General features: G+C 38.3%; 1 protein-coding gene across 5 annotated transcripts in view; it reads right to left on the bottom strand.

Moving 5' to 3' along the window:
- Positions 1 to 23,505, bottom strand: part of taf1 (TAF1 RNA polymerase II, TATA box binding protein (TBP)-associated factor) — a 172,676-nt gene that overhangs the window by 10,980 nt on the left and 138,191 nt on the right. For 2 of the 5 annotated variants that reach the window (XM_072595164.1, XM_072595163.1), the window contains 6 exons: positions 19,746 to 19,813; positions 16,943 to 17,059; positions 14,215 to 14,349; positions 13,389 to 13,520; positions 13,134 to 13,284; positions 1,835 to 2,012 (listed from right to left, as the gene is read on the bottom strand). In XM_072595164.1, coding sequence (XP_072451265.1) covers positions 1,835 to 2,012; positions 13,134 to 13,284; positions 13,389 to 13,520; positions 14,215 to 14,349; positions 16,943 to 17,059; positions 19,746 to 19,813 — 781 coding nt within the window. The remainder of the gene's footprint in view (positions 1 to 1,834; positions 2,013 to 13,133; positions 13,285 to 13,388; positions 13,521 to 14,214; positions 14,350 to 16,942; positions 17,060 to 19,745; positions 19,814 to 23,505) is intronic. The other 3 variants (XM_072595165.1, XM_072595166.1, XM_072595167.1) reach the window with 3 other exon arrangements.

Raw genomic sequence — 23,505 nt, 5'->3', positions numbered from 1 at the left:
AGTGTTCAGCCACAGGGCGGTTGGGTTGGTTGGTGCGGGTGTCCCAGAGATGTTCTCTGAAATGTTCCGCAAGTAGGCAGCCTGTCTCCTCAATGTAGAGGAGGCCACATCAGGTGCAGCGGATGCAGTAAATGACGTGCGTGGAGGTGCACCCTCTCCGGCCTATCACCCTCACCTTGACCTCCTTCCATTTATCACATTCCCAACGCCCATCCCCTAAGTCCCTCCTCTCTACCTTTTATCTTAGCCTGCTTGGCACATCCTCCTCATTCCTGAAGAAGGGCTTATGCCCGAAACGTCAATTCTCCTGCTCCGTGGATGCTGCCTGACCTGCTGCACTTTTCCAGCAACATATTTTTCAGCTCTGATCTCCAGCATCTGTAGTCCTCACTTTCTCCCAGTTCCTTTTATACTCTATTACGGTAACCTTTCCCTGAAGGGCATCAAATTGCTAAAATGCAGTTATTCCTTTCTCAGTACAGAATACCCAATCTCAAATAGCATGTTTTTCATAATTTTCCCGAAGTGTTGTTCCAGAAAACCATCCAAAAAGTTACAGCAATTCCTCTTCTATGGTACTGTTTCTGATTTGATTTGACTTGACAAATCTATATCACTATCACTACTTTCCCTACATACACACGAAGAAGGGCAACACTTCAACTAGGGCAACACGTCCATTCAAGGACAAGCCAAACAGAGACAGGCACGAGAATTCCTTGAAGCATGGCATTTCAACTGGAACTCTATCAATAAACACATTGATTTGGATCTCATCTACTATCCTATAGAAAAAGAACCAGAAATGACATCACCCACCTAAAGAAACCTAAACACGTAAATAGAAAGCGAGACATCCCACCAAGCGCTTCACCAGAAGCTCACTGATGTTACCTAGTATGGTGATGAAACATCTGATTTCAAACCCTTTAGCTCTGCATGCAAACTTACATAGAGGAGGTAAAGAATATTTTTAAGTTGATGAGTACAAGAAAATGTCTGGTATAGACAAAAAATATTGAAAAAGTCTTGGAAAAACAGAATTCTAAGTGATAACAGAAACTTATGAACAAATAAACATCAAGGGATATTTTCCAAGTGATTAACTTATTCATTAGTTATCTCCGAATCTTATAGGAATGGTGCAATGATTTTATGATTATAAGCCTAATAAGTCATCTAATTAAAGCAATCTTAAAAATCAGAACGAAAAGAAAAAAAACATTAAAGGAATAATTGGTAAAACAGTCTGAAAATAATCCTGGAGTAGGAACAATGGAGAGAATATTTAACCTAAGGATATTTTCAATAACTACCTAGAAATAAACAAGAATCTATGTTTCATAGATTATGAAAAAGTGTTCAATCATGTTTATCATCAAAAGTTAATAGACGTGTTGCTCATATGTTATATGACAGTAAAGATGCTAGATTTATTTAGTCTCTATACTGGAATCAATAGTGAGCATCAGGTTAGAAGAGAGAAAATCAAACATGTTTTAAGTGAGGAGAGACGAGTATGCCAGGGATAACAATGCCAGTCTAGACACGGAACCAACGTTCAAAGAAAGGTCATATTACTATTAAAATAATTCACCCAAATATTCAAGCTGACTGGGAATAGTTAAAATATGTAAACAAAGAGAACGAAACAACTTGTGTGTAATTGGGTCAAAGCAAGAGCAACAAAGTGTTTGATGGTACTATCAAAAGTGTCTGCATTTCTTTGTACATCTGTTTACACTTCTTTCTGCACATTAACTTGGTCCCTGCTGGTTCAAAAGGAAATGCTTTTTAAAAAAGTGATAAATCCTTCCCGCTCAATTAATTTTACCTTACGTTACTGTCCTCCATGATCTGAGAGGTCTCACCACCATCTCCTTCATAAGACATCATGCTTTCCTCATTCTCCATTCCCATGCGTGTGCTCTCAGGTATTAGATGGGGTTTTTTTGGTCGAATGGCAGGCATTTCAACATCAGAGTCACTCCCACTCTCACTGAGCTGAATGGCTATTTGAAAGAATGAAAGTGCTCACATTAACCAGCAAAGTTACCATTGTCACTCACTAAGTAGGAACCTCAAAACAGTGTTGTTTAATAGTCAAGCTCGGAAACTACCGCTCTCCAAAATGGTACAAGTAGCAATTCAGTTTTTTAAGATTACAAGTAGCATAACAGAAAGTCAAGTGCATCCTAACATATAATCCTTATTCATCTCAAAATAATAAGACATTGCAATAAGAAGACAGTGCAATACTTAACCATGTTTAAAGGATTTTAGTATGTACATGAATCTCTATTCCCTCATTTACAGGGGAAACATCCATTGAAATCCTTTTAGTTTCTTAGATACGAGTAAATTTCTAATTTGCATATGCATAAAAGGACACCCCAAAATAGCTTTAAACTTGTTGATGTTAGACAGTCTAAAGTACTGTCAGATAAATGTGAAACACCTGAGGACAGAAGGCACCATTGAAGTCAAATCTATAATAAACACTTGGTTTCTTTATCTCAATTGCATTCGTAATATTTCTAAATAATTTTCATTAAATGAAGGGCAGTGGTACCAAAGAGTAATCCATTTCCTGTTTATTCTGCATTTAATCATGGCAGACCTGTCTTGGAATGCGTCATAGTAAATTTTCAATTTCAATCAGCCAAACACAAAACATGTGCAATGTTAAAACATATTGACTGTGTGCATTAGCTGAGTTGTCGAAGATTGTTTTTTTCAAACAGATCACAATCATCTACAACATTAATTATAAAGATGAACTTACAGTTTCAAGCAGAAAGGAAAGTGTTTGGGACTTATGATGTTCACAAGTTACATGTACAATTTGGGCTAAATTCTAAATTGTGACACCAAATTGTGGAATGGTGTGAAACAGTATTGCAAAACTCAACATGACTGGAATAAGTTCCAGGAGGGCACAAATAAACTTGAAGAATGGGCAAATAACTGACAAGTGAGGTTCAATGTTGGGTGCTCAAGATGGCATAAAGAAACAGGAGGATCTAAGAAGTACAATAACACCAAACACTGAAGGTTCCACCATAGCTTAGCAAAACCATTTAAAAAAAGCAAACCATGCAATGGTTTTTATTTCTAGAGAGGTCTCAAAAGCAGGAAAAATATGCTGAAACTTAACTGAATCTTGATTAGAAAACACCAGTTGTTCTGCATTCAGTTCTGGTTGCCATATTATGAATGGGAAATGGAAGTAATGGAGAAAGTGCAAAATTAGCAAGAGGGAATTGAGACCGACTTGAGGAAGAGTGGATTTAGTGAGACCCCGGGTACAGGGCCTTAAATGAGCTAGGAGGAGCCTGGAGAGGTGGCATTCAAAAGATGGACCTGAGGAGGGGTGGATAAATCATGACCCCAGGTCAGGCCTTCATTTACCCAGAGTGAGTTGTGAAAGGTGAACCTACAGAGGTTGAGATAAATTGAAACACAGGCTTGAGGCCTTCATTTAGCTAGAAGAAGTTGGGAGAGGTGCTGATGGAAGCCTATGTCACTTTCAAAGTCAGTAGGTGCTGAGTTAGAAATAAAGAAATAGTGACAGCACAGGAAGGCTCTAAGTTGTTTGGTGAGTAAACTGTTGTTTCGGGGAATGGGAAGGCTCTGAAGAAAAACAAATGTTTTAAACAATCCTCAAACTTATAACACATCAAAAGAAACTAGCAGAAGAGTAGAATGAAACTTGTGATTCTAGAACTTACTTTATTAAGTGCACAGCTTTATTGGAACAAAAGCAGCTTCAACTTAATACAACAACTGGTAATGAGAAGAGGTGTTAATTTAATAATTAATTACTTCGTTACAATACCTTAAAAATGGCAGAGCGAGTCATCTGTTGTGACTACACAATGTGGGATACCTTGACACTGGAACTGTCCAGACAAATAAGTTTGCAATAAATGTGTTTGACTCGGGCAATTCTGGCTCAGACATTATGAGCTGGAAGCTTAGACACAAACACTGCGACTCATTAAGGTGAAGAAAACTTGACACTTGGTTCTATGAATCAGATGACACCTCAGAGGATACAGCTTTCAGATTTGATGAATGGCCAAGAACAGGAAGATTTGACTATGAGTTCGTCAAGTATAAGGATGGGAAAGCATTGGAGTTGTTCCGTTCTTACAGAGTGTACAGAAAAGGTGGTGACTGCGAAGTGCCTGAGCAAACTGACATGCACTATAGTACAGGAAGCCATTCAATCAGGCACAGTCAATAGGAACAGAGTGGTCATGGGAGAAAGTACAGTCGGGGGGTCACACATAATTCTAGCAGCTGAGAGCAGTGTGTCACCTGTCTAAAACCAGGTTTCAAGACATCTCCTCTGGACTGGAGGCAAACTTGTAAAAAGAGACAAATTCTGTAGTTGTAGTTCTTATAGATATCAATGGTGTACGAGAATGAGGAGAGGTTCTGCTGAGGGAGTATGAGCAACTAGATGCTAAATTTTAAAGCATAATCTCAAAAGGTAATAATCTCCCAATTAGTACCTTTACAAATTGCTCTCGTCCAAATAAGATTAAGGAGTTAAAAGACTGGTGTAGGAGAAATGGATTTTGATTCATGGGATTTTAGAATTTTTATTGGGCAAAGCTGAAGATGGGATGGTCTTCACCAGACTTGCACTGGAAACAGTATTGGAGCGAGTCATATATTTGGGGATGTGGAGAAGATTTGAAACAAAATAGAGCAGGCAATTGATTAGGTAATAATAATGGAAATGATGCTTCAAGTATGTCATGGAAGGGACAAAGCATACAAACCAGCAGATAAGGTGAGAGGTTATAAAAAGGCTAAACTAAAGATGGTACCTGAATACATGTAGCATTCATAAACACAGAAGTAGGCCATTCTGCCTCTCAAGGCTTTCCATCACAAAATAAATGAAGTGACAGCACAAGTAGAAATGAATCTATATGCTCTGGTAGTCATTACAGAGACATGACTGCAAGCAAAGACTAGGGATCTGAATCACAAGTACGATAGATAAGAAGCTAGAAAAAGATGGAGCAATATCACTTTCCATTAAGGATGACATTGATAAAACAGACAGAAGTAACCTTATTTTTCAGACATCAATTGGCTAGAGATCAGATATAGTAAAGCGAAGGAGCTATTTATAATAATGATATACAAACCCCATAATAGTAACCATACTGTATGATGGATGTGCAGGAGCATAAGAACTCGGCGCAGAGTAGGCCATCTGGCCCTTCAAGCCTGCTCCGCTATTCAATAAGGTCATGGCTGATTTTTTTCATGAACTCAGCTCCACTTATCCATACTCTCACCGTATCCCTTAATTCCTTTAGTGTTCAAAACAACCTATCTTCGTTTAAAAAACATTTACTGAAGTAGTGTCAACTACTTCACTGGGCAAGAAATAATGAGGGCTTCTGAGAAAGCCGCAACAATAATCATGGGTGACTTTAATCCACATATTAATTAATGAATCAGATTAAAAAAGGTAAATAGAATGATGAGTTCCTAGTGTATTTTACAGAATTTGTCTTACAGCAGCATGTTTGGATAGGAACAAAGATCTACCTACCAGACCTAGTGTAGCTCTGGTTACGTGTGATGAAAAATGATCAGTTATCTCATGGTAGACCTAGAAAATCAAATTTAGTTTGAAGGAAAGAAAATTTTTCTAAGAGACATATATTTTAAACAAAATAAGGGCAATTACAAAGATATGATTGAGCTCTTAATCAAGCTGGCTAAAATGAACTGAGAAAATAAGATTTCAAGATAGGTCAGTAGAGAAGCAATGGCAGATGTTTAAGGGAATACTTAAAATAATCAGGAAAGGTACGTGCCAATGAGGAAGAGAGATTCCAAGGGAAGGATGCACAATCTTGGTTAACTAGGAAGTTATGACTTGAAATTAAAAGAAAAAGCATAGAATTCAACAAAAATGAGTGGCAATCCACAAGATTGGACAGAATATTGTTACTCTCCTAGAGTAGACTTCTAAATTGGTTATGATCCAGTCAGAGACCTGTAGCCTCTTGCTTAAGGTTGAAGGAGGAATCCCTAGAACTTAACAACCAAATTAATCAAGTAAAATAACTTAGAAATATCAATCTTATACTCTAATATCAGGTGCTCTTGTGGTGTAGTTCTAATATTCCTACCTCTGAACCAGTAGGCTCAGATTTGAGTCCCACCTGTTCAAGAGGTGTCATGTAACACATGTGAACAGGTTGATTAAAAACATCTATACACTAACATAAATAATCAACCTGACAAATACCTAAACTAGCCAGCAATGTGCAATGAAACATAATATACGACAGATTAAATTTTTTGTAGGGCACATACTGTGTCCTGAATTGTCTTTTGCATCCAGTACTGCATTTCTGACCGGATGATCATGTCCTTTAAATGTGTGAAAGGTCTGTTAGTTCAAGCCACTTAACTGAAATATTCCACTTACTGGAGATGAGAGTTCTCAGCCTCCAAACAGTACTGTTAAAGGGCCTCAGACACTGAAACAACCTTGCAATTATATCACAGAGTTACCATAAACAGCAATGTAGGAATACATAGAACTCACAACACTACACTACACTAGATGTGAACTTTAGAGTCTTGAGAGAACATAGCCATGAATAAAGGAAGGAGGATTCATCTTCTCTAACATAATTGAAGAACCAGAGCCTGGTATACTATGATTACCATGTACTGCAGCATTTAGTATTTAAGTACAATAACACTGTTATTGTGAAGCATAAACTTTAAGACAGTTCTTGGCTTGCCTTTTCCTTCACAAATCTTTCTTGAACCCAATCTCAGTGTAGCATAAAACCACGTGACAAAATACTCAAACAAGATTAAGTCAGTTTCATATCAAAATAAAGAACAGCAACAAATGACTGAAAGCTTAATGAGAGTCAAAGTACAAGAGAAAGTCAGCTGGAAATATAAAAACACACTAAGAATTTCTACACATTTTAAAAAGGAAAAGGGCAAGTAAATGAATATTAATGCTCTGGAGAAAAAACAAGTAATGATGGAAAATAAGGAAATGGTGAATAAACCAAACCAATAAATTGTCTGTCATTATCCTCCAGGTTACAAATAACAATCCAGAAATAAATGTCAACCAGGAAATTAAACACAAGGAGGAACTTAAAACATTTGCATTCATCAGGAAATGCAGCTAATTTGCCAGTTAGCTTACTGTCTGTCACAGAGAAAATTCTGAAATACTCCATAAGGACACGATGGACGGTTAGAACACCTCAGTGCAATCAGACAGTCAGCAAGGTTTTGTCAAAGGAAAATCATGTTTATTTCCTTAATCGCTTACTTCCTCAAAGAACTCCAGTGTAGATTAAAGAAAATCTATCAATGTACATTATTGATATTTTTAGAAGGCATCTGACGAAGGGCCATATCAAAAGTGCAAACTATGCAAATTAGGAGCTCATGACATGGGGCGTAGTTTTGGCAATGTGATAGCTTCGACGGAGAATTGTTTCATTAAGAAGATGTAGACAATGGGCATAGACAGGTCATTTTCAAGTTGGCAAAATGTGATAAGTCATAGAGTCATATACTACTGGGGCTTCAACTGTCTACAACATATATTAATGATCTAAATTAAGGAACAAAATGTAGAATCTGCTGATGAATTTTCTGATGACACAAAGATATGTAGAAAAACAAGTTGGACAGGAAATGATGACTCTGCAGTGGGGTATATGGACAGGTGAAATGAGTGGACAAAAATTTAGCAGATGAAGCATTGTGTAAGAAAATATGAACATGTGCACTTAGACAGGGAATATTAGAAAAAAGTGACATATTATTTAAAGGGAGACATTACAAAACCCCAAAATGCAGAGTAACCCGAGTGTCCTGGTACATGAATCTCAAAGTTTGAATGCAAGTACAGCAAGTGATTAGGAAGAGCTGAGGAAGACAAATGGAGTATGGTCATGGGCAGAACAGCAGCTCAGTGGTTAGCATTGCTGCCTCACAGAACCAGGGACCAGGGTTCAATTCCACCCTCAGGTGACTGTGTAGAGTTTGCTTATTTCCCTTGTCTGCGTGGGTTTGCTCCAGGTGCTCCAGTTTCCTCCCACATTCCAAAAATGTGCAGGTTAGATAGATTGGCCATGCTAAATTTAGCATAGTGCCCAGGGATGTGCAGCATGTGGATTAACCATGGGAAATGTAGGATTATAGGGGTTCATCTGAGTGGGATGCTCTTCGGAGGGTCAGTGTGGACTCAATGGGCCGAATGGCCTGGTTCCTGCATTGTAGGGATTCAATGATTCCTACTGCAAGGGAATTGTAATGTAAAAGATTGTGCTTTACTAGAGCCTATCATGATAATAATAACATCGACTTTTTAAAAATTATATTGTCCGATTTGAAACCTGGGACTTATTTGGACCAAAATGGTTTTATAAAGGAACCAAAAGCAGTGAACTTAACAATTACCTGACCAGACAAATAGTCAGTTTTCATGAAATAGATGACATTTGGACAAAAATAACCTGAACTGAAATTAATATTTAATCCAAAGGAAATAAAATTCTCCTCTCTCTTCCCCACCCCGCAACACCAAGAGGCATGAAAATGTCCTCATCCCATAACTAATTTGTACGTCAAGAGAATTTTTCACATTGGTGATGAAGCATCAGCTAAAACCAGGAAATTCACAAACAAGCTTGTATTTCAATGAGGTACTTTTGGCAGAGAAGAAAACATGGACTTTTTAATCGCAGAACTGAAACAGGCTAGAACTACCACCCTCCCTCTTTGACTCTCAAGACGAAAAGCCACATAAGCACTGACTGAAAAGAAGCATCAGAAAACTGAGAACTTAAGACTTTGGGAACCTTCACAACTGCTGACAGTTCCAGGAATCAATTAATCAACCAAGAATGTAGGTTTAACTGACACCTTAAATCACTTAAAAGGTTTGAAACTTTATATTAATACAATAATACAATTCGATACAGTACAGGAACAGGCCTTTCGGTCCAACAAGCCTGTGCCAATTCCTATTCCTCGTTTAGACCCGGTACTTATTGCCTTTGCACAGTTTCTACACCTCTGTTCACCTCCGAAGTCATGTGTCTATCAAAGTATGCCTTAAACGTCGCTAACACGCCTGCTTCCACCACCACCACCACTGGCAGTGCATTCCAGGTACCCACCATCTCTGTTAAACTTTTCCTTGCACTTCTCCCCTAAACATTCTCTCCTCCACCTTGAATCTCTGCCTTCTTGTAGTTGACCTTTCCACCCCAGGAAAAAAACCTCTGACTGACCATCTTATTCACACCTCTCAAGAGTTTGAACACATCTATTAGGTCGTCCCTTAGCCTCCGTCTTTCTAGTTAGAACAATCCAGCTTCATCCAATCTCTCCTCATGACGAGAACTCTCCAGACCAGGCAACATCCTGCTTCTCTGCATTCTCTCCAATGCATCCACATGGGAATGTGGCAACTAAAACAGCACACAATATTTCAAATGTTGCCTAACTGAAGTGTTATACGGCTGTAACATAACTTGCCAACTTTTATATTTGACGCTCTAGCAGATGAAGGCAAGCTTGCGGTACATCATCTTGACCAGTTTATCTGTGGACCTGTACACCTGAATTCCTCTGTATGTCAGTGCTCCTAAGGGAGCTGCCACTTATTGTATGACTCACACCTGAATCTTATCTTCCAAAATGTATCACTTCACATTTGTTCGGATTAAAGTCCATCTGCCGTATCTCTACCCAAATCTGCAATTTGTTAATATCCTGCTCTATCATTTGACAATCCTCATCACCATCCGCAACTCCGCCAATTTTAGTGTCATCCCCAAAACTAGTAAGCATACCAGCTATGTTTTCCTCCATATCATTTATACATATTACAAACAACAAATGCTCCCATACTAATCCCTGCAGAACACCAGTAGTTACTGATCTCCATTCCAAAAAGCACCCTTCCACTGCTACTCTCTTTCTTCTACGAGCGAGCCAGTTTGTATCCATTTTGTCAACTCACCCCGGATGCCATGATATTCTACCTTCTGAACCAGCCTGCCATCAGGTACCTTATCAAATGCCTTACTAAAGTCCATGTAGACAACATCCAATGCCCTTCCCTCATTAATTACTCGTCACCTCCACAAAAATTCCAAATTTGTGAGACATAAGCTTCCCTGCACAAATCCATGCTATCACTAACAAGTTCATTTGATTAAATCCTGTCTCTCCATATCTTCCCCAGCAGCTTCCCCATTGCTAACACCAGGCAAACCAGCCTGTAATTACCTGGATCATCTCTGTTTCCATTCTTAAACAAAAGAACAACATCAGCCATTCTGCAGTCCTTTGGAACTTCATCTGAGGTCAAAGGTGATGCAAAGATATCTTTGAAGGACCCAGCTATTTCCTCCCTTACCTCCGACAGTACCTTGGGATACATCCCAAACGGCCCCGGGACTTGTGTAGCTTAATATATTTCTGATGTGATGGGTTCAACTGTTGGACTGGGGTGGACAAAGTTAAAAATCACAAAACATCAGGTTATAGTCCAACAGGTTTATTTGGAAGTACTAGCGTTTGGAACTTCGAAAGCTAGTACTTCCAAATAAACCTGTTGGACGACAACCTGGCATTGTGTGATTTTTAACAACCTATTTCAAGACACCCAACATTTCCTCTTTCATTATGTTGACCTGCCTGCGAGTATTCACACGCCTTTTCCTAACCTCAGCATCCTTCATGTTCCTCTCACTGGTGAATACCGAAGTAAAGTACTCATTAAAGATATCCTCATTTCCTCTGACTCCATACATAACTTCCCTCCTTTATCTCTGAGTGGGTCTAAACCTTCCTTAGGTACCTATTACTCCTAATATACGTATGAAATGCCTCAAGATTCTCCTTAATACTGCTGGCAAGGACCTTTTAAGCCTTCACTCCTACTTGAGATTTTATGTACTTTCTCTGTATTCTTTGAGGTCTTTGTCTGTTTTTAGTTGCCTTGATGTTAGATATGTTTACCTTTTTTTTGACTAAACTAATAATTAACCTTTTATGCACATACCTATACAATTCTATGGTTGTGTGTGTATATGGTTGTGTCTGTGTGTTCATGTCTGTGAATGTTTGTGCGCAAGCTGATGTCTGATGGGTGGTGCGCATGCACGTGGATCCTTATATGGGGTATCTGTGCATCTCTGCGGGTGTCTCTCTTTATGGGAAGTGGGACAAGCACCATTTTCCCACTGAAAGGGATGTGTCTCATTCCATTAGGATTTGGGAATGGAGAGTCATTTAGTATTTGTGGATGTATATCTCTCACTCTGTGGAATGATTGTAGCCATGATATGGAGATTCCAATTTTGGACTCGGGTGGACAAAGTCAGAAGGAATGTTAAGAACATGGAACTCACCTCTGCATGGTGTGGCTAAAAACATCATTACAAATGGACTTCACTGCAAGTTAGATAAGCACAGAAAAGGAAAGGGGCAAGTTATAATAATTGGTTTCAGAGAGGAAAAAAGAAGAGAACAAATGCCAGTATGGACCAAGCTATTTCATAGAACATAGAACATTACAGCACAGTATAGGCTCTTCCGCCCTCGATGCCGCACCGACCTGTGAAACCAATCTGAAGCCAGTGTAATCTACACTACCATCCATATGTTTATCCAGTGAACATTTAAATGCCCTTAACGTTGGCGAGTCTACTACTGTTGCAAACAGGGTGCCCCACACCCTTACTACTCTCTGAGTAAAGAACCTACCTCTGACATCTGTGCTGTGTCTATCACCCCTCAATTTAAAGCTCTGTCCCCTCATGCTAACCATTACCATCTGAGGAAAAAGGCTCCCAATGTCCACCCTATCTAATCCTCTGATTATCTTGTATGTCTCTGTTAAGTCAACTCTCAACCTGCTTCTCTTTAATGAAAACAGCCCCAAGTGCCTCAGCCAATGCTCATAAGACCTTCCCTCCATACCATGCAACATTCTAGTAAATATCCTCTGTACCCTTTCCAATACTTCCACATTCTTCCTATAATGCGGCAAGCAGAACTGTATGCAATATTCCAAGTGCGGCCACACCAGAGCTTTGCACAGCTACAACATTTCTGTCATATATTCCATGCAATTCTATGAACTGCAAACCGTGCTAACATATTTCAGTTTTAGGCAGCATTAACCACATCACTATTTTTTTAACCTCTACTTGTTCCAAGGTCACATATTTTTGTAACGCTGCCTCAAAGACTTATTGGAAAAGTGTGATATTGAGACATACTGAATAGAAATGACAGCTTCAAAATTAAGTCTGTACTGAGCTAACTGATCTCAGGTTGGGCTTGATAACGGAGTTCAACAGAGAGGTACAATAAAGAACTGTCAGCTATGTTTCATTTTCCTAATCATTTTTATTGAGTTCTGCTACAAAGAATATGCATGTGAATATCAGATGAGCACTGGACCATTACTTCTTGTGAAGCCACCCCAGGTTGGGCAACTCATTGACACTCAGGCTATGTTGATGATACACTGGAAACAACCATACTGCAAACCAGAACAGAGTTGTCAAAGGGGAAAGTTGTAAGTAGTACAAGCATATTTCTTGCAATATAATCAACAGTCTTTACTTCATGCCATATCTCACTAATTGACCTTGTAGTGGAATCAGGCTTGAATTCCATTTTGAGAGATAGTCAAATGTTATTTTAAACATTAAATACTTAATGACAACAACCACAATATGATCTTTTAGAAAAGGAATATAGACAGTCTTGAATCATTATGTTTTCAGGTGGACCTCCACAGTTTACATGCTTTGTCAGTTTCAGAAGTTTCCTTAAACTTCTGAATTTTCCATTTGATCACCTCCTGTAATTTCATTCCCATTTCCTGCTCAGTGTTCTCCAATCCCTTACAAAGCACATGGAATAAATTTCATATACAAAATATAATGTTTAAGTATATAATGTTGCAAGAATTCTACTTACAAGACTTGGTTCACTCTATTTATCTTTTGTGTTATTGATTATTATTTTGAAGAAATCCAATTCAGAATACAATCTAGAATAGCAGTGAACATGCTACTCACAAGAAAATGGATTGTCTCCTTCTTCTTCCTCACTATGATCTTCATCCTCTCCATCTGACATGAGCAAGTCTTCATACAACACACTTGCCTGACGCTGTGGTACGTTTATTTCATCCTCATCTTCCATTTCACACTCTCCCTCAGTTGTTTCCTGTCAAAGATAATACAGAAAGTATTTAATGGTGTGTTTCATAAATGAAAACAGAAATGTATGAACAAGTCAATGAAACATTCAAAGGTTGCACAAATTATTACATGCAGAGCATGGTAAAAGTCACTTGCGGGGGCAGGTGTCTTCGGTTTACCATCATCATCTTCCTCAAAACCTTCCACATCCACATCAGATTCCTCCTCACCTGTTCTTACATGTCCCTCACGGCAATGACCCTTAGAAATAAACAGACTCCATAAGATTTGGGAAGTAAAACAATCATTAAAGAGGGACATGCATTCTTTCAAAGGAATTTCAAAGCCAGTTGAGTTCTAGGATCAATCCTTGCTCCATATTGCATGAGCTAAACTCAACTCAGCGGTAACGAGAACAGGAATACTATATTTAATTTCAGTCTGTGGATTGAGAAGAAAACTTCAAAACAAAAGTAATCTTCTGATTTCTATTCACACTATTGCCAGACAGCATAGGTGTCCAAATATATGGTAAGCACAGGAGAGCATATAGGATAAAATTGCTTACCTACACTCCTTAAATGTGAGGAATGCCAAAATGCACAATAATCTGGGAACAATTTTAGTATCTAATGGGAATAATACTGTTGGTACTTTATAGAGCTACCTTCATACAAATGTACCCTGTAATCTGTGAAATGGTGCTTCAGAACAAGTCAAGAGGTTCAGAAAAAGTGGAAAATAAGTCACACCACGATCTAGTGCAGTTTAGGAAGGTTGTCTATCAGTGCCGTCATTACCACACAAGAGGACATGCACACAGATATAAGATTGCCATATAAAATTAGACACCAGCATGGTTTCACGAATAAAAATAGAATTTTTAGAATCCCTCAGGAAACCAAAGACGACTACTGGCTGAGCCATTTATAGAAACCTCTGCCTTTCCTCTCACCTGAGCCAACCTGAGGTGCCTTTTCTCTGGCGTTGTTGTTGGTGTGACACTGGAAGACATACTGCCTTCCTCTTGAAACAAAGAAAAGTCTTGAGATGTAAGAAATGACATGTTTCCATCTTCAAATTCTGGTGGCTGAAACATCCGGAAAAGTAAGAGGCAATGTTTTTATATAACTTCTTAAAGCATTTGATTTGCCTTTTTTCAGGGCTAAATGAATTGTAAAGAGATATATTGCCATCGCATATCACCATCAGAGTAAACTGGTTGATATTCTCCAATAGTCCGATCAGGCATACAAACCCTCAGTGTACTTTAATACATGTGCCACAAGAAAACAAACATACAAAGATTGTGTTCAAGACAGAAGAGGATTTTGAAGTGATAATGGGATCGCCAGCAAAATATGAGGATTTGCAGACAAAGCATAAGTAACTTTTTCCTCAGTTATTAATTTTTCACATTCAATGAAGGCTTGTGCAATGACAAAACTATGCAACCACTGCAGAACATTTTCCCGAAGCAACCAAGTTGGAACAAACGAAATCATCTTCTAATCTCCTTCAGAAAGGAATGTGGCAGGAAAATTATTATTGATGAATTATTATGCAAGTCCTGGGATGACAGGACTGAAGTATGAAGAAAGGCTGGATTGATTAGGAATATATTCACTGGAGTTTAGAAGATTGAGGCAGGACCTCATAGAAACCTATAAAATCCCAACAGGACAAGTCAGGGTAAACTCAAGAAGGATGATTCCAATGACTGTGGAGTCCAGATCCATGGGTCACATTCTAAGGATATGGAATAGGCCATTTAAGACTAAGGTAAGTGGAATTTCTTTACCCAGAGAGTAATAACTATGGTTCTCTGCCACAGAAAGCGATTGAGGTCAAAATGTTGAAAGTTTTCAAGAATGAGTTGGATATAGTTCTGAGAGCTTGAGGAATCAAAGGTTATGGATAGAAAGCAAGAAAACCAGCCACGATCATATTTACTGACGAAGCAGGTTTGATAGCCCAAATGACTTACTGCTATTTCCATTTTCTACGTCTCTATGTTTGGAACATTTCTGAAATTTGTTACCTCAGCACGGTGCTGAGGGCGGCACGGTGGCACAGTGGTTAGCACTGCTGCCTCACAGCGCCAGAGACCTGGGTTCAATTCCCGCCTCAGGCGACTGACTGTGTGGAGTTTGCACATTCTCCCTGTGTCTGCGTGGGTTTCCTCCGGGTGCTCCGGTTTCCTCCCACAGTCCAAAGATGTGCAGGTCAGGTGAATTAGTCATGCTAAATTGTCCGTAGTGTTAGGTAAGGGGTAAATGTATGGGTGGGTTGCGCTTCGGCGGGTTGGTGTGGACTTGTTGGGTCGAAGGGCCTGTTTCCACACTGTAAGTAATCTAGTAATCTAATCAGCATAATGGTTTTAGTGTAGGAGTTCCAGATCTTAAGTGCTTGGTTAGAAACCTAAGTTTGCACCTGGTTCTCTTTGAAGCTCTGTTGCATACATAATCAAAAAACTGGCCATCAAGCTCTCAAAACCACAAATTCAAAGAAACTATGAGGTAAAACCAACAGATATGATTGAGAAGGCAACCTTCTCTCTGGTATTTGAGTACCATAAAAGTGATGAGGTTAAGTCAGATAGGATTTCATTCTGCCATGGACTTCAAAATCTTTCAAATTCTTTTCTACATAAATACCTTAGTTTGTTCTATTTTATCATATTTTTGTATGCAATAAACTTGTTTTACTGTTAAAACAAGTTTGCAGCATTGCATACTTCTGTTTCAGGAAAAAACCACCATATAAAGTTGAAAGAAATGATCTGCAAGACAGATTTCAGTCTGGGATATTTGTCTTGTCCAGAGGATTATTAGTTGGGACTACCATAGCAATAACAACGTGATTTTTCACCAATATATCTAAATTATCAAGTCTTAGAAATTATACTGATTGTTTTTTCTTATTTATAATTACAACAATTCCTCCAGTATCATGTATCAGTAAGCAAAGTTGAACATAATGTGAGATTCTCACTGACACCTTAAAGATACTATGATGTAGCAATTTAAACAATTCTTTTAAATTCTACTTATTATGTTTGAGTCTACCCAAGATACTGGCAGATATGCAACAATTAAAATAAAACATTTCAACTATGTTGTCACTTAAAATATAGCTATCTTACTGGCACAATGAATGGTCTTTATTTTTAGAAACAGCTGATCAGCATATCAAAACCTAGAGATTACACAGGAAAGTGTTTTTTCAGCAATTTACAACATTTACTTCAGAATCTACTTGGTTCTGACGAAAGAACATTGACCTGAAATGTTGGCTCTATTTTGTTTCTGCACAAATGCTGTCTGACTCAGGAATTTGTAGTCATTTCCTTTTAATATCAGTTCAATTCTATTGAATGTTATACTTCCAAAAATCCCAAAGAAAAAGTTGGTGCAGAGTTTATATTTTCATGCTTCAGACTCTAGCCTTAAGAATCTTTTCACCAAAAGAGAAGAATTACAGAAAGAGAGCAAGTGACAACTGCAAGACCAGCTTGGAACGTGGAAACACTAGAATGTTTACTAATTTAACTGTGCATTGGAGACAATAATATATTTTGTCAAGGGAGAGTTAAGAGAAATGTCTTATATTTTGACAATAGAAAGAATATAAAGTATGCAGTGAAACAAGTAAAAGGATAACTACATTTCTTTAGGACCTACCTGAGGAGAATGAGGCCCTGGGGTCAGGGGATCAAGACTGTCAAACTCTGCAGCATCAAGAGCAGCCTCCTTGGCAGATGCAATATCTTTTTCCAGTTGAGTCAAGTGTTCATCGTACTTATTTTTTAAAGAAAGAGAAAATCATGTTTACTTAATCAAAAATAATTGTAAAGACTGTAAGTTGCATCAACTATTTCCACATAAGGCTTCCACTTTAGAGGTCAAAATACTTTTTTGAGGGCTACATTTTCACTCTTACCAACTCATTTGTTGTCACATAACAAGACTATTTTCTGAATGTGTGCTGAAATGCGAAATATTTGAACTCTCACAAACAGAATTAGAGTACTTAATCAATAATAATGACCAACTCTTAATAATGACAACATACCTTAATAATGACCAACTCTGCATTAAACTTAAGCACAACACAGAATTAAAGCATCATTTCTGAGACATTACTTACTTAAATTGGTATAAGATAACAGACATAAATTAACAAAAGTTATTTTTCAAAATAACTGATACACACCTCAACACAAACTATGAAAAGTCATCATTATAAATACACCTTCCACAGACTGATGTGATGACAGCTAGTGCTTTCATCGTACTTGCACAAAGCTGAAATATTTTAACCCAGAAGTTACAGACTATTTACTGCATGTCAGATTTAAACGCAACAATCAAGAGTGTTGCCCCCAAAATTTAGTAGCTCCTGAATTTATGCAGCCCTACACTTGACATTCCACACTCAGGTGCAAGGAATTCATTCTCTCAGTGCCTTGAGGGTTTTAATATGGCTGTTCTGAATTTCACAGTAAATTTTGCTTTCATAATCAGATCACAGAGCTTGCAAACTACAAGCAGAATAATAACTTTTCTCTCTGTGGACAATGAGTGAAAATGAAAAGATGATCAGGTTTAGGGAAGATCTGGTTACCAAGAATTTTTTTTTAAATTGATCATTCCCATATTCATTAAAACAAAAAGATTAAGGGAGGTTGTACGCACTCAGTCTACAATGTGCTCTTCATTGCAACTTCCTGCTCCCCAATCACATCTCTTGCAGATCCTTTTCATTCCCCTCACATTTCTTTCATTTTCATCCTACCCCACATCTCTTATAGCCTATTTCTCTCACCTTCACATCTGTAGCAGGCTCTTTTTTCCCCTCCCTCCTCTCTCTTCAGTTCATTATTATTTCTTTCTATTCTATTTAGGGCGGGTTTCTTCTCTGATTAGTTTCTCCTGACTGAATTTTACTGGCTAACTGGGCATTGAAAGAGCAAATCTGCCCATTATCCTATGTATTTTAAGTATTGCTACACTTAATACCCCAAACACTCCACATAGTCATACAGATTTCATTCATAGTCAAAAAGTGTAACGCTGGAAAAGCACAGCAGGTCAGGCAGCATCCAAAGAGCAGGAGAATCGATGTTTCAGGTATAAGCCCTTCATCAGAAATGTGGTGGGGGAAGGGGAGTCTGGGGCTGGGGAGACGGTAGCTGGGAAGGTGAGAGGTAGATGGTGATGATGATAGGTCGAAGCAGAGGGTGGAGCGGATAGGTGGGAAGGATGATAGATGGGACAGTTCAAGAGGGCAGCGTCAACTTGGATCTGGGATGAGGTGGGAGGAGGGGAGATGAGAAAACTGGTGAAATCAACATTGGTGCCATGTGGTAGGAGGGTCCCAAGGCAGAAGACAAGGTGTTCTTCCTTCAGGCATCGGGTGGCTAGGATTTGGCGATGGACGAGGCCCAGAACTTGCATGTCTTTGGTGGAGTGGGAGGGTGAGTTGAAGTGGTCACTCATAGATGAGTTACACCAAAACCCTAAATCAAAACTATTATTGAATAATAATTTGTCGAGTAAACCGTGGACAGGACTTTCCACAACTAAGGTAAATACGTTGTTGCTCCAGTAAACACTAGGAATATTTATTTCATATTTATCATATCTAACCATGAATTTTAAGTATTTTAACTTTTGAAATTATATAACCCATGAAACTGAATTAAGGCTAATGTTTCTGGAACACACAAGGAAAATAAAAACTTAAATATCAACAAACTAAGATTAATATATTGCTATCAGGTCTATCCTACCTATATACATGGATCAGGGAGATTGTTTCACGTATAAAAGATTAATCATAATAGAGATTGTTTCACATATAAAGATTAATCATAAAATCATTGTTAAATAACAAGGCCACAATCATGGAGCTAACTGGACATTGAAAGAGCAAATCTGCCCACTATCTTATGTATTTTAAGTATTGTTACACTTAATACCCCAAACACTCCACATAGTCATACAGACTTCAACAAACAATACTCTTGTAAATTCCTCAGTGCCAAGTGCAATACGGACTAGGAAAATGGATTTGCATGGATATTGGATCAGACAAAGCTCGTCTCAGTTAAATGGCACTCACAACTGAATTATTTGCTGATATTATCTCAACTCAAATATCAGGAATGCCCATTTAGGAGAAGTACAAAAGACTGCAAGTGCCCACATAGCTTTGCCTTAAATTTATGCCAGTTCAATATGGAAAACCACCAAATATTCAATTATGTCATAAATTGCAACTTGCAGAGAAAAACAGAAGAAAAGGAGATGTGGATTTCTAATACTTTCCAGAAAATAACCACAAATCTGCAATACTTTGCAACTATACATCTATTTTAAAACTCAGTCAATTATCGCACTAACATTTATCTCACTCATTTACAAGATGTGAAAATAAATACAAGCTCAAATTTAATACAAAGCTTATGAAATATATTTCTACCTCAGCCAGAGTTTGATGACAGACATTCACAATCTCCTGAGCAGTTTTCGTGTATAAACTATCTGTACCTGCAGGTAAAATAAATAGTTAAGTCAAATACAGGTACAGCACATTCCATTAACTTATGTAGAAATATGTTTTATTGTGAAATGGTTTTCCTTATTGAATTAATTCTGTTAAACTTAAACAAATAGTTTGTCTTGATTGAATAATGGACTCCATTAGGTCAGTGTCCCATTCAGGATATCATGCCTAACTATTTTTGAAGCTCTGGGTATAATTTTAGTATTGCTATTCTGAATTCTACATTGAATTACACTTTCATAATCAAATCATAGAGCTTGCAACCTACAAGAATAACAACCTTTTTCTGTGAATAATGAGTGAAAATGAGATGATGATCAGACTTGGGGAAGATCTGGTTACTAAGAATAATTTTTTTTATTGATTAAATCATCTCCCACTACCTATTTTTATATTCAAGATAGAATGACAAAACCTACATTTTATTCATTCTTTGAATGTGGCATCTTGGCAACACTGCACTTATTGACGCATCTGTAATCGTCCTTGAACATAACTGACTGGCTTACTAGGGTATTTCCGAAATCAATTCAGAGTCAACTACATGGTCAAGAGCTTAGAACCACAAATGTCGAAACCAGGATAAGAATAGCAGTTTTCTTTCTCTAAAGAATACTTATGAATAAGATGAGCTTTGCAACAATTCTCAAGTCTCATGGTCACGATCACTAATATTAGCTGCTTACATTCCAGATTTTATTTAATTATTGAAAATGCATTCCCGAACTGAAATAGTGGAATTTGAATTCATGTCCCTTGATCATTACTGTAGGCCTCTCATTCAGTTACTAATTCATTGATTTAAATTCCATGCTACCAAACCAACTAATACATAAAAACCAATAGATTTTAAGAATTTATCGACGTCAGGATTACGGAATAATTTTGATGGAATGTACATTCACCTTTCCTTTCTAGTTGCCCCTGTTCTGGTTAAACAATCATGAGAAATAAAAATCCTCCATGACTTTCAAGTACAATTCTGAGCATCCTTTTTGGGGTGAATTTATGGTGATTTCAGTAGTATACCAGAACTTCCAGCTACTGGGGATATTTTAAACTCAACCTGACCGAATCTCTAGACTGAAATTTGAGAAGACATGGTAAGAACACCTGACGCAAGCATCTGCCTTAGCCAAACTGACATATCTGTATTAGGATTGCCACTAGCTACCCAAAGTCAGAAACTGATGAATGCAACTTGAGAGATTTCAGATTTTCATGGCCAACCTGATTATCAGGATGAAACCATATCCCTTTAAAACCAAATATGCATTAATAAATAAACAGTATGATATCATGGCACTCTGCAGAGCTATTATGAGTTTAGAAAGAAAGACAAAAAAGGAATACCACCCCTGAAGGTCAAGCAGAAGATGGAATGGGTTGAATTTGCATAGATTCTCTAATTTCCTGTAAATGAGATCAGACTGCTATTGATTGCAAAGAAGACAAGATTCGCAGTTTGGGTGGTAGGCTAGTGAGATGTAGGAGTTAAGAGTTCAGCTTTCAAGTCTATGAGAAGATCAGAACTATAGTTCTAACACCTTTCTCTGATTCTCATCAAATATTTCACTGAAATATTTTTTCAACTAGTTTTATTGTGGGTTATGATTCTGAGAGAAAGGGAGACATATTTACCACTTTACTCCAGCTACCTGTTCCAAGTGCCAACAGCTTCCGAGTCTGTGGCAAAAACAGTAGCCAAACATTCAGAGGCCGTTGCAAGGCAAATTTGAGCACTAGGTCCCAAAACCAAGGTCATAAAGCAATCTGTTTTCCCTCTTTTGAAAATTTTTCTCAAAGGTCACTTGACGTTTTTGCAAACAGAGGACAATCCCCAGTTCTTTTGACTATCTGACCTTTATGGAATGTCCAGTAGTTGTGGCCAAGAGGTTAAGGATGTGGATTTGAAATTGTGTTTTCCTCACACCAGTTCGAACCCTGCCAACCATGTTTTTGGACGGGATGGTGACACAGTGGTGCCTCACGGTACCAGAGACCTACATTCAATTCCAACTCGGAAGATTATCTGTGTGGAGTTTTCACATTCTTCCTGTGTCTGCATGTGTTTCCTCCGGGTGCTCCTGTTTCCTCTCACAATCCAAAGATGTGCAGGTTAGGTGGAGTAAGCATGCTAAATTAGTGTCATAGAGATGGACAGCACGGAAGCAGACCTTTTGGTCCAACTCGTCTGTAATTATCCTAAACTATTCCAGTCCCAACCAGATATTCTAACCTAATCTAGTCCTATTTGCCAGCACTTAGTGCATTTTCCCTCTAAACCCTTTCTATTCATATACCCATCCAGATGCCTTTTAAATATTGTTATTGTACCAGCCTCCACCACTTCCTCTGGAAGCTCATTCCATACATGCACCACCCTTTGCGTGAAAATATTGCCCCTTAGGTCACTTTTAAATCTTTCCCCTCTCACAAGAAATCAATGCCGTCTAGTTCTGGACTTCCCCTAACACAGAGAAAAGATCTTGTCTATTTACCCTATCCATGCCCCTCATGATTTTATAAACCTCTATCGGTCACCCCTTGGCTTCCAAAGCTCCAGGGAAATAAGCCCCAGCATATTCAGCCTCTCCCTATAGTTTAAACCCTCCAACCCTGGCAAAATCCTTGTAAATCTTTTCTGAACCCTTTCAAGTTTCACAACATTCTTCGGATTGAAGGGAGACCAGTATTGTACACAATATTCCAAAAGTGGCCTGACCAATGTCCTGTAGCCACAACATGACCTCCTAACTCCTGTATTTGATGCTTTGACCAATAAAGGAAAGCATACCAAATGCCTTCTTCACTATCCTATCTACCTGCAACTCCACTTTCAAGGAACTATGAATCTGACTCCAAGTCTCTTTGGTCAGCAACACTCCCCAGGAACTTATCATTCAGTATATAAGTCCCGCCCTGATTTGTCTTTCCAAATTCAGCACCTCATATTTATCTAAATTAAACTCCATCAGCCACTCCTCAGCCCACAGGCCCATTTGACCAAGATCCCGTTGTATGCTGAGGTAACCTTCTTCTCTGTCCACTACACCTCCAACGTTGGTGTCATCTGCAAACCTGGACCATGACATTCAGTTTCCTCATCAAAATTATTCATATATATTATGAGTGGCAAGCAACCAACCACTGACACCGGGGTGCTAGCCATTATCCACAACTCAGAGATAGAACACATTTATTCTTATCCTTTGTTTCTTGTCTGCCTACTAATACTGAATCCATTTCAGTACACAACCTATGAAGTTTAATTATGCATGTTAATCTTTTGCATGTGGGATCTTATTGAAAGACTATACGTGGAATGGGCAGATTAATTTATGGGGAAAGGCTTGAAAGGTTAGGCCTATATCCTCTGGAGTTTAGAAGAGTCAATGATGACTTAATGGAACATGAAAGATTCTGAGATGACTTGACTGCGAGAATGTTGAAAGGATGTTTCTTCTTGTCAGAGAATCAAGACGTCATAGTTTAAAAATAACGGGGTGCCTATTTAAGACGTAGATGACCGAAAATACTTTCTCTCAGAGTGACATGAGGTTTTGGAACTCCTTTCCTCAAAAAGCAGTGGAATGAAGTTCAGCAGTATTTTTAAGACAGAGATAAACAAAAATAGGTGAAAGATTAATAGAGGAGAAGTTTGCAGGAACGTAGA

Source organism: Chiloscyllium punctatum, chromosome 25, assembly GCF_047496795.1.
Source record: "Chiloscyllium punctatum isolate Juve2018m chromosome 25, sChiPun1.3, whole genome shotgun sequence".
In the NCBI taxonomy this organism is placed as follows: Eukaryota; Metazoa; Chordata; class Chondrichthyes; order Orectolobiformes; family Hemiscylliidae; genus Chiloscyllium; species Chiloscyllium punctatum.
This window is presented reverse-complemented; position numbering and strand designations above follow the sequence as displayed.